A 12,596-nucleotide genomic window follows, 5' to 3' on the forward strand; every position below is an offset into this window, starting at 1 on the left:
TGCTTGTCCTAAGGATAAGAGCCCAGCCTCCCTTGCTTCCCCAGCCCAGTCTTGCATCCCCTGTGAGATGGTGACCCCCTGTGGAAAGCTTTAGGTTACACATATGAGACTATAAGAGTTGAGAGCTCAGCACTGGGGGAAAGCAGGCTTTACTTAGCCCCGGGTATCTTGGACCACTTTTCCCTGCTGGAAATTCATCCATTACTTTCGCTGGCCCTGCTCCTCCATGCTAACCATGCCATATCACCTTTCTGAAGATCAGAAGAGACACAAGAATGGGAAAGGACCACAGCATCACCTTCCGCTCATGGCCTGTCCCATACAGAGGCAAGAGCTGCCGGACAACTCCCATCCCAGGCTCTGTGGACCCAGCAACCCAATGTCAAGCACATCCAAGCAATTACCAGGGGGGAAAGTCACATACACCCCAAGCAAGAGGTTTGCAGTCAAAAACATCTATCCATCCAGGTCTCTGGTCTCTGAAAAGGTTATTTCCCAAGGGGCATGAGCAAAGGGAGCCTGCGCACTCCAACATCCTGAAGCTGACCTCTTCTGCAACAAGATCATGCCATGTTGTGCCTGCACAGGGACCTGCTTCCAGGCAGCATCCCATCACAGGAGGAAGCACAGAGGGTCCTGCAGCCCTGCTGCATAGCAGAGGCCGAGCTGGACCACAAAAAGGAGAGAGGGGGGTTTCTTCCAGCTTTTGTGCAGCAGCAGTGCCTTTTTCTCTCTTCCAGTTCTGGGAGACACAATTGCAATGGTCAGACATCATCTATCTTCCAGGAGGGCTTTTGAGATGGCATCTTCCACAAGAAAATACAGATGCCCCAGGAAAATGCAGATGGAGATGATCAAGTCCTGGAAAGAACAGCCCAAATGTCAGCAGAGGGATGTTCTGGTGACATCTGCAGCTTCTGTGCTAGTTTCATATCACACAGCACCTTCCCCAACGGTAGATATTGCCTTGGCATTCCTCATTAAAAAAAATAAAATAAAATTTAAAAAGTAAAAATAAAAATGTAAGCCTTCCTTGTCTGTGTCAGTATTTCCTACCAAGGTCCTATGTATACCCCTCTGTTAGCTAAAGCAGGGTTTCTGCAGTGCCCTGCTCCCTTTGCAGCAGGTACTTTGGCACAACACAGAAGTTTCAAAGGTGCATGAACAACCAAAGTGCTTAGAGGCATCACATCAGGGGGTGTACAGCCCTCATATGGGGCATCACCTGGCAGGATACCAAACACAAGATTCAATGAAAGGCCAAGAAACTCGCCGTGACTTCAGGGGGATTTGGGAGCCCATCTCAGTACAAAACTCTTTGCTGTCTGCGCTGCCAGTTCCAGGCACTGGGAGCCCCTACAGAGAACAAGACATCCTACCACAGCTCTTGCATTGGTTCTGGGTGCTTTGAGCAGCATCAGGGTGAAGGAGCAGATGCCAGCCCTGCGACTGCTCATCACGTTCACTGACGAGAGTCATCCCCAGGATCAGTCCCCGTTCTCCAGCTCAGCCAGGCTAGCATAGCCCCATTGGCACTGGGAGGGGAAAGGATGTTCACCAGGCACTGCAGCCCTTTCACGGGGCTCCGCTCAGCAGCACTCAGGCAGCTCTTCTCCTTTAAAGTGCTTGAAGGACAACTGAAGTGCTAAAGATTTCTCCAATTCTCTTTAAAAAATGACAAAAATTAAAAAAAACCCTTAGGGACGACACACAGCCTATAGCGCAGGCTCAAAGGCAGGCTCGTTTCCAAGCGAGTCACGTGGCACGCAGTATCGCTTTAGGTTAAAAAACTGTCTTTCATGCCAGGCTCTGCCATGAGTGTTGCCCCCAGGACGGGCATAGATGCTGAGGACCGCATTCCTGAGCCACAGCTTTGCACCAGCCCGGCGCTCCCTGTCCTGTCGCTGCGCAGGACGGCAAGCATCGGTCCTAACTGGAAGCTCTTCAGATGGCCAATATACAGGGAGGCAACATCATCGTCTTCCTTTCTCCCTTCCTAGCCCTAGATGCGTGGAGCACTGAGCTCCTTTCCCCCTCTGAGCACAAACAGGGTAATTTCAGCGCACCCAGTGTAAAGTGTGCTAGGTATCTGAAATAAGAACAAAACCTGTCAGTCTGGGGGCCAATGTTTAATTTCTCACTCCCTACTCACTCTCAGTACTTCCCAATCGATTTGGCTCTGTTGATAGCCAGAGCATGCTGGGGTTTTGCTAACTGCCAGCACCGCAAACTCAGCAGAGGGTCTGAAAACCTGTCCGGCCATTTCCCTCCCACCTTTCCCCCCTGCTATCAGCCAAGAAACTCCGTGGCTATTACTGAGCTGACAATCTTTGCGATTAAGTGGAAAAAAATGGGTTTACGTCAGCCGCAGCTCTTCCCTGGTGAATCCTACCCCACCAGACACAAGCACAGGCTGGGCTTCTTTCCTGTGGGTCCTGCCCACACATCAGCCTGTCCCACAGCATGCACAAACCACTCTGGCTCCCCTCACACAGCTCCAGGCACAGTGAACCCCAAAGACATCTGCTTGGGGCATTAAATGTCTAGCTCTACCCTCTTGTGCTGCAGATTGAGTTTCTCTACAGCAGCTGCCATGAGTGCAAGCTTTGGGCTTTCTTTATTCCCATTAGAGGTGTAAATCAAGGGGTCAAATCGAGATTTTTATGAGAGCTCTTGCTTTGTGCTGGGTAGCTGAAAGCATGCCTGCGCTCTTTCTCCTCTAATATCTGAACTCCACCGCTCCTTGCTTTCCCAGCACAAGCACCTGCAAGAAGCATTTGCTGTATTTGGGAGAGAGCAGTTTAAAATGGCACAGAGGACAAAAAAAAGTCTCTCGCCAGTTCTCCAACTTCCTGTTAAACTGAGATAGATCCCAGAGCCAGTTTTATTCAAAAACCTCTGAGCAAGCCAGTGGGCAAAAAGCATGTCAGAGCTGTAGAAACATGTTTCATTATTCTCTCAACATTTCGCAGAAGAAATAATTTTCACTGAGCCACCTGGGGTGTGCAGGAGATAGACAAAGCGTTGGATTGAATAGGAAAAATATTTCCAGCTGTGTTATCTAGTTAACAGAGAAAGCAATGAAAAGACCTACTATTCAGGGAGGAAATATAGGTAGTTAAAAATCTTTAGTCATCTTAAGACCCATGAGTTTTGACAAGGAAACGTCAGTGTAATTAGCCAACCTGTCCAGCCAAGCCATGCTCAGAGGTCCAAAGCCAATTTCCTTTTGTAGGCTACTGCTCTTCTTGAGAGGAGCCTATTCCTGAAGAGTTCCCAAATATCCCTTCTGGGACCAACGCTGTGACCCCCAAGTTCACCAAATTGCACCTCTGCACAGATGGAGCCTGGTACATCCAGCTTCACCTGGAGAAGCTGCAACATGTTATGTGAAGAGAATCTTTTTGAATGGCTCTGGTACCCATCCCCTCCAGAGAAGATGTGCTCAGAACTAATATGGTTGCATCTGCAAACCGAAATCATCCAAAAAGCCCAGTCAAGCTTTTCTCCAGCCTCTTCCTCCACAGCATGGTTGGCTTCATCCAGCTAAGTTGGCCATTAACAAATCAATGCCAGACTCACTAACCACAGAATTCTCCTGATGCTCCTGTGAGGAAGAAAATCACTGTTCTTTTGGCCTTTGGTACCCAGAGGTTGGAACTTCCCTAGGCAGCTGCTTAGGACAGATACTGCCACAGCTTGTTTTGCACCTTGGTCAACCCAGGACTACAACAGCAATGGAGCAAACACTGGGTAAAGAGAGATGGTCACCAGCCCTGCAGCCATCGTAGCTGCCATGTGACAGAGGGTGGCATCACAGCCTGGCAGAGCTCATCACTGTAGCAATTCAATCAGATGACAGACAGTCGACGATGTTCAGAGAGAAGTGGTCCATCTTTCCCTCATTACTGGTGAGGGCAGGATGTTTCTGCACAGGAGGCCTTTGAGGGTGACAGCACCCACCCACCCCACAGTCAAAAGTGGGCAACCTTACTGGGAACAAGTAGGATCCAGGCTTCACTTATGTAAATGACAAAGGTTTTAAGCTGTTCTTAGCCACTTCTGGGACTTGGAAATGGTAACTTTTCTCCAGGAATGTCAGGACTTTGCCACCATATGGAGGGAAGAAAACTACTGCTCACCTGTACAAATGAGGGGACTTAATCTGGAATAAGGGAGAGAGCTATGCTTAGTGTAAACACCACTACTTCACCTTTTTCTTGCTATCTTTTATATTCAAGATACAAAATCAATTCCCTGGCTAGGCCTGAGTCCCAGTTTCTTCTGTATCTGGGGGTAGTGCCCTTTGTGGTACCTGTACTCCTTGGGAGGACAGGGAGAATCCTGTTGGGTTTGGCTTTCCTATGAGATCATCTTGCAGCTGAGTACAGGCACACACTTAACTTCAGAAAAGTCCTTTAGGAAGAAAGCTTCACTTTTTAGCACTTATAGTGGTTCCTATCTGCTCAGGTGATTATTTTTTAATTGATAAAACATTTATACACCTAGATTTTATTTCAAGCCTCTTTTTTTTCCTCTATCATTCTCCAGTTTAAGGGAAGAGGATGTTGCCACCCACATTCCCTACAGATTGTTGCTGTGAAGAGCCAGGACGCCAGTTCACAAGGTGAGTGGCAAGAGCTCCAGCACTACCCACCTGCAGGCACGGGCCAGGAGGCAAGTCCAGGGAGGAGCTGCCTTCACTTGCTGATGATAGCTTTGTGCCAGCTATGGGCAGATCACCTCAGGGTGCTTAAAAGAAAAGGAGATAACATGACACAAGGAAGGGCGTTTCTCAGCTGGTGGGGAAGAGGGGCACCGGAATGAGGGCATCATGAGTCACTCGTGGGGTTCTTTCCAGCTGGAAGCAGAGAAAGGTTTCCCCATCATCAGTCACACGCACACACATACCCACATCCGTCTCCAGCTTTGCTTCTTCTCTTTTCTTCCCTGCAAAATCTTACAGTAGGAGCCTACCAGCTCACAGAGGTTGAGCAAAGCCATGCGAATGACTGACAACACAGAGGAGAGGCTTTAGCAAGCGTTACCTCAAGCCCTGGGTCCTGTCCCAGAGCCCACCATCCCAGTGAGCCATGCCCTGTGTCAGAGTGGGATAGCACAGAGATGCTCGTGAGGGATTCGCACTGTGAAGCCTACAGGACAGCTGTTTTTCTCACAAATCAGATGGGCACCTGGGGTCTTCCTCACCAAGCCTGGGACCATGTTGCCCCAAGAGGAGAACTAGGCACCTGCCCTCCCACCTTATCACCAGCGGGCCACCACAAAAGCTGGGTGACAAGAGTCACGGAGTGACCCAGCATCATCAGCAATGACCTACTTTCCTGCCCCACCCTGCAAAAATGATCTCCAGATTGCCATTGCATCCCACGAGGAGAGCAATCTGAAGTGTTACCTCTCTGGTGTCGTCATCAAGAAATAAAGCACTGAGATTCAAAATGGTATGTGGGTTTGATCTGTAAAGTTGATCTCCTGATGGTTCCATTCTACAGTGATTCTAAGACATTGCATATTAAAGTCGAATACAAACACTCACTAAGGGGTCTCCACACCTTCAGCTAAGCAGTGTTGGACACCCCGAGCACATGCACATTGACAAGAGCACTGGGTGGCCCAGCCCCAGGGCTGCAGGGTGACCTGGATCGTCACATGGTTTTTTCCTTTCCTAATTGCAGGAAACTGTAATTCAGGGTCTGTGCACAGGGAAGTGCCTGTACCTGGCAGGAGTGCTGATATAGCTTCAAGGATCTCAGAAAGACCCTGCAGGGCCACACCTCAGGGAGCGGCACAAGGAGGGGATGAGCTGAGGGGACACAGTCCCGCAGGGTCTCAGCAAGGCTGGTAGAGCTGGGGGTGGGACAAGGTTCATCAACAGCCCCAGACACAGAATTGCAAACAGAGTGCCCCTAAGGACCCCTCTCTGAAGCTTGAGAAGGGGCTGGAGACAAAGTTACAAGGCAGGTCCAAGTTCCATGCAGCAGTGAGGGCTGGAGATAAGGACATAGGTAAGCTCACACAAGGGCAGAGGTCTCAGGCTTAAGCTTAAATGAGGTCTTGGGCCACTGGCAGAGGAGGTGTGTGAGTGAGAGTCACAGACAAGGTAAAAAAGACAAAGACAGCAGGTACCAGATCTCTCATAGAATCATAGGATCATTTTTGTTGGAAAAGACCTTCAAGATCATCAAGTCCAACCATCAACTTAGCAATGCGAGGTTCACCACTAAAACATGTCACTAAGCACCACACCTACATGTCTTTTAAATACCTCTAGGGATGGTGACTCAACCACTTCCCTGAGCAGCTGCTTCCATGGATGACAACCTTTGCCATGAAGAAATTTGGTTCCTAATGTTCAGTCTAAAGCTCCACTGGCACAACTTGAGGCCATTTCCTCTTCTCTTATCACTTGATACATGGGAGAAGAGACTGATTCCCACCTCACTACAGCCTCCTTCCAGGTAGTTGTAGAAAGAGATAAGGTCTCCCTTCGGCCTCCTTTTCTTCAGGCTAAACAACTCCAGTTCCCTCGGCTGGTCCTCAGAAGACTTGTTCTCCAGACCCTTCACCAGCTTCATTGACCTTCTTTGGACATGTTCCAGCACCTCCCTGTCTTTCTTGTAATGAGGGACCCAAAACTGAACACGGGATTCAAGATGCAGCCTCACTAGTGCCAAGTACAGGGGCACAATCACTTCCCTGGTCCTGCTGGCCACACTATTTCTAATATAAGCCAGGATGCTTTTGGCCTTCTTGGTCAACCGGGCACACTGCCGGCTCATGTTCAGCTGGCTGTCAACCAACACTGCCAGGTCCCTTCCCACTGGACAGCTTTCTAGCCACTCTTAGAATCATAGAATCATTTTGGTTGGAAAAGACCTCTAAGATCATCAAGTCCAACCATCAAGTTTTTCCCAAGCCTGCAGCATCGAAGTTGTTGTGGCCCAAGTGAAGGACCTGGCACTTTGCCTTGTCCCAACTGATCCAGCCTGTCCAGATGCCTCTGTAGAGCCTTCCTACCCTCAAGCAGATCACCGGTCCCGCACAGCTTCGTGTCATCTGCACTGAGGGTGCGCTCGATCCCATCGTCCAGATCACTGATAGAGATATTAAGCAGAACTGGCCCACATACTGAGCCCTGGGTAACTCCAGCTGTGACGAGCCACCAACTGGATTTAACTCCATTCACCACAACTCTTTGGGCCCAGACATCCGGCCAGAAGAGTACATCCATGAGCAGCCAGTTTCTCCAGGAGAATGCTGTGCCAAGCAGTGTCAAAGGCCTTACTAAAGTCCAGATAGATAACATCCACAGCCTTTTCCTGATCTTCTAAATGGGCCACCTCGTCACAGAAGATCAGGATAGTCCAGTGGAACTCACCTTTCATAAACCCATGCTGACCGGGCTGTCTGGGTTCTTCAGTTCTTGCAGTAAAGCTTTTTACCACAGATTCTGTAAGTCTCTCTGCAGGTGCAGGCACTGCTAAGGAGAGCAACAGTTGGCCCTAAATCTCTCCCTAAGTCCCAGAGCCTGGAAAAACCTTTGGATTTACGAGCTGTAGCAGCAACAAAGCTCTGATCCCCCTAAGTTTAAGGAAGCACGACCCCAGAGATACAGTCAAAGCATATTGCAACAGACAACATGAAATAAGCACTTCCTGGTTACTCATTCATGTCTGTCAACCATATTTGCAAAAGTCAAGCAGGAAATGTGGCTAAAAATCAGTGTTCAGTGTTCAGCTGACCAAGCTAGTGCCAAGCAGAAAGACTTCCCAAGCAAAATGTTCTTGGCTGGGGAACTTCCACTAATGCTCTTAGCCTGTTGCAAATGCAAAGGAACACAGCCCACGGTGGAAGGTGCTTAATTTAGGTCAGGCTTTTTCGGCATTTCCTCCAAGTGGAGAGCACATACGGACAATCACCACGGCTGACACTCAGCAGCTTGTGAGGATGGGGTAAGCTGTGCCATTCACTCACACCCTTAGTCATTGGCATTTCAACATGAAAATGCAGTACCGTTGAATCTAGGAGCTCAAAACACTCAAATCCTCATTTTCTCTGGAATGACCACTCTTTTTCCCACATGCTGTTCAGAGCTGCTAGCTTACAAATACAGCTGAAGTGGTGGGAATGCCTGGTTAGGTCTATCTGCATCTTCATTTCTTGCTTAGTCTCCTTACTAACGAGACCAGTGCAACTACCCATTCTAGGCCTCACGGCAAGGTGATAAAACACAGGCAAACCCACCCAAAAGCACGAGGGAGCCCCTTCACCACTGCCTAGTGCTCATATAAACAGACTGGAAAACAGTGGAAAAATCAGGTACAAATGAAGTCATTAGAAAAACGACAGCTTGGAACCAGGATTTCCTCGGTCAGCAAGGTTACTGACCCAACAACGAGACAGATGGACTTCTGCAGAGTCACTGATCTGGCTGGCAAGAGAAACAGACCATCTTTGTGCTCAGCAGTCAAAGGGAATGGAGCAATGATGGTGGGGAAACAGGGGGAATAATTCCTATCAGATCCGAGCACATCCTGGATGGAGACCTCTGGTGCAGCTTATGCCCCGATGATGCGAATCAAGATGCAGCCTTGTGCTCAGCACAAGCTCATCCAACTGTGGCAATGATGCAAAGCAGTATTTCCCTTGGGAGAAAGATCAACCCATGGAAGATGAACTCCTTAGGAGCTCTATTTCCCACTAGAAGCTTGTTTTCTGGTTACTTTCTTGCTTTGATCTCCTTCATTAGATCCGAGCCCCTTCCATGCCCGAACACGTCGTGTCTTAGCTCTCATAGAGGTATCGGTTTTTAAGCAAAAAATGACAGCATCCTTACACTTCTCATCTCAAGTAGTTTTCTCCAGCCATCAGACCACTTCCACAGCTCCTCTCTGCACTCCTCTCACCTTCCTTTCAAAACAGGACCACCAGACCCAGACAAAGGACTCCAGAGCTTGAGGGTTAACATAGGGCATGACAGAATACTGGACTCACTTTATCCCTGTGTGAGATTTACACCAAAAGGTGTATTTCTACTTCAAACCATAGAAAAGCAAAGACACAGGGTGAAGTAAGAAATGCACTATTAGGATTATGCAAACCAAGAAGCACCTCCATTGCTCACCTGAGCACCTGCACCTACTCCCAGACTCCTCTTGACCTGGCACCTTCACTCATTATCTGAAGATGAAATTTCTTCCGGGGGTGCCTGCTCCTTCCTTCACCCAGGAGTAAAATCAAAAGACCCCTCCTATCACAATCCCAAGCTCCAGTCCCACCTGCCTTCCTTACCTCTTTTGCTTGGGTTCCGGGATGCCAAATCACAAAAGACACTGAAACGCTAGCTGGTTTTTTTCCTAAACCTGGAGCTGTGTTTCACAGTCCCATATTCACCAAAAACAGCAGCAACATCCTTGACCGAGTGAAAGATCCCACCAGGCTTGTACATGCACTTGGATTTAGAGCCCTGCTTTAGGGAAGCATTCACACTTAAAACCAGGTTTGTGGACAATACCCACTTGCTATAAAACTATGCTGGTTGATTTTTCCTATCAGTTATCCACTTAACACCAATTACTAACTTCTCCTTTGCTTTGGCACTAGGCTCTCCTCAGGCTCAACACATTACAGCCATCAGGGTCATCTGTCCTCTCCTGCATGCACAAGTATCCCCAATTTCCCTGCAACACAAATCTATCACAGATTAAGAGGAAACTCCTCAGCCCGTTTCCTTGAGTGCTGATCCTCTGTGCCTGCTGATTTAAAGGTATTTGTCCAGATCAGACATCATTCAAATAGCCCCTGCTCAGTTAATACAAAGTGAAAGCACAATCCACACTCACCTGCTCATGAAGAGAAGCTGTGATGGATCAGACACCCCTATCAAAGAAGCTGCTCCTCCAGGTCCACCAGTCATAGCTTAAGTTACAAATTAAGGGAAATCCTGGAGCTTTCCTCTCAGAGCTTCCAGCTTGGAAAAGCCTCAGGATACAAGGTGCAAGGACCTTATGCCAGAGGAAGGAAAGGTTCCCAAAACATCTCAAAGGCAGTGCAGGAAGACACTGGAGTGGTTCACTTCCACAGAGCACAGCTGCATAACCACATGCAGCCTCACAGGAGAACAGGGTAGCAACCAGGATCACAGCCTTCAAACAGGCTTTGGCTGATCTTCTCAAGATCCAAGCATTGCATACTGTGAGGTTTTCAAAAGCAGACTGTTTCTTCATTGAAAAAATGGCTAAGGACTTAATCTCTTCTTCAAAACCAGAAGCCATATCCATGGACAAGGAGGGATGGTTTTACCTCCCCTGTGATTAGGACCCACATTGCTCCTTTGCCCTGTCTTCGTGCATGATAGACTAGTCATAAATAAAAGCAAACCCTCCCTCCAAGGCAGTAGAAGCTCACAGAAAACCACACATCACAGCAATTATGAATTAAGTTTTTATGTTTACAGTAGTTACTTAACAGGGACAGCAAGTTGTTGGATTTTATTTTTTTTTTAAATGAGAATCCTGATGCTGGAGTTACTTTACTGGGAAAGGCTGTAGGAAGACCAAAATAGCTGCTCTAAAATATAATTACAAAGAAGAAAAAACAGAGGAGAGATGGTACTGTGCTTTAAAGGAAAGTTACATAATTTAACTTGCATAGGACAAGCATACATAAGTAGTTAACAGGCATTGACAAAGCCCATCTCAATGTGTGTTATTGCTTTTTCTTTTTTCTTTTTAATAAAATCTGAGCAACTGGTTGCTGGTCTCTGCTGGAACCAAGGTAGGCTTACTGGCATTTACTCTCCAGTAGCTTAGTTTCATTTTGCCAAGGAATGGTGTACACAACGAACTTGCAAATGGTGTGCTAAGGAGAGAAAGAAAAAGAAGCAGCTGTCAGATTAAGAGCATAAAACGGGGTCACTGACCATTGTCCTACACTGATTTACTACCTCACAGAACCCAGGATGTAGGTCACTTGCATGGCTCTCTAGATTTGCACTCTCCTGGCAAGTATTCTGGAACACTTGTTAGTACCTGCTCAGGATGAATCATTTTCTCAAGTAAACAGCTACAGAGAAGCTGAGCAGTCAGTACTTCTGAGGATCAGGTTCCCTCCTTAACCCTATCACACTCCGGAAAGCTTTCAGCACAGCTAACACTCCAGCATAAGCTCCCAGGCACAGGTCAGCACACCTGATCCATACATCCAGGCATCAAATCATTGCAGCTGTCATACAGGTACACATAAGTTTCTAGCTAGATGCTTAACTGATCACTTGTGGGCAGCTGCACTTCTCATTCATGCATCCATGAAGGGCACACACACAGGGAAGCCAAGCCTGTCACCATGATTAATAGAAATAATGAAGTACTACAGAAGAACTAAACTCAGGCCAGATCGAGGTAGACATATTGGGCACTCTCACCTGAAAAGGTGAAGAACTCCTTAAAGAGTATTGCTATTATGCAAAACCTACGCATAACAGCTTGGAGGGCAGAGGAAAAACGAGATAATCTACCTCTTGTGATCAGTGCTTAGCCCAAAGCACTAGTCATGGTGACATAAGTTCCCAGGGAAAGCATATTTACATTAGCACAGGCTAAGAGGGCCTGAGAATGGTATGGAGACTTAGGACACTGGACTAAGAGGCAGGAGACCTGTAGGTTTGGCGGGGTTTCCTCCACATCTCTGTGATCCAGACCACAAGCACTTTTTAGGAGGACTGAGGCACACACAGTCCTCCATTTACCACAGCCTCAGATCCACACTTACAGAACAGGTTAAAAGGCCCTGCCTTCTCCGTCACCATCATCTGGTAAGACGAGTTCTGCAAGGGCTGTATCTTGTTAAGTGTAAGGGCATGAGGGCTCTGATCTTCGCTGGTGCAGACACGGGACACTGCCCATACCCCTCTGTACTAAGCCAGTGAGAGGGAAGGTGCTGGAAACCCAGAGGCCAGCACGCTGTGCTCTGGAGCATACCTGAGCCATCTGTGGTGCATCATAGAAAGCACAATCCTGGAGATCAGCTGCTGGCTTGGTGCAAGTTGTCCGTCCAATCTCAACCTCCATTATGTACTTGACTCCAGCCACAATCTGCAACAAGACAAGCACGCAGACGCAGCTTTATTTGCCACCCACACAGAAGGGCTCTCTGACAAAAGAAACTTGGCAGAAAGGCAGCCAGTTTTCTGGTTATATGGTGGAAACCAATCTCCAGAAGTTCAGAGGGGACTGTGTGCAGCAGCCATCGCCAAAGAGGCGCTCGGCACCCTTTTAAAAACAGGAAACATAATCCAAGTAAACAAGTCTTGCAGGGCAGTTCCCTTAGCCAGCAAGAAGAGACATGTGATAACTCAGCAGCAGCTTACAGAACCTATGAGCTCTTTATTCACACGCAGCACTCAAGGGCATTCAGACTGAGACACAAGCTGTGGTGAGGGAGCCAAAACATTTTTATTCACTTTCTGGGGATAACCTCAGCTCAGACGACCCCTCAAGCTTGAGGCCTGCTCCTTCTCCAAAGAAACCCCACAGACTTCTTTTTCAGCCCGGAGGCTGCCAGGGCCGACCCTTCGGCTT

The 12,596-nt window shown here is 48.0% G+C and overlaps 1 protein-coding gene across 1 annotated transcript; it reads right to left on the reverse strand.

Annotated features, from left to right (window-relative positions):
* Positions 1 to 10,800: 10,800 nt before the first annotated feature.
* LOC104274811 (cystatin-like) lies at positions 10,801 to 12,110 on the reverse strand (the record flags this gene model as incomplete). Its single annotated transcript, XM_009870546.1, has 2 exons — positions 10,801 to 10,878; positions 11,997 to 12,110. Coding segments are annotated over 2 exons (192 nt in total), but the record flags the coding sequence as incomplete, so codon positions are not given.
* Between the last annotated feature and the right edge of the window lie 486 nt (positions 12,111 to 12,596).

This window comes from Apaloderma vittatum, unplaced genomic scaffold (genome assembly GCF_000703405.1).
Source record: "Apaloderma vittatum isolate BGI_N311 unplaced genomic scaffold, ASM70340v1 scaffold26275, whole genome shotgun sequence".
Lineage (NCBI taxonomy): Eukaryota > Metazoa > Chordata > Aves > Trogoniformes > Trogonidae > Apaloderma > Apaloderma vittatum.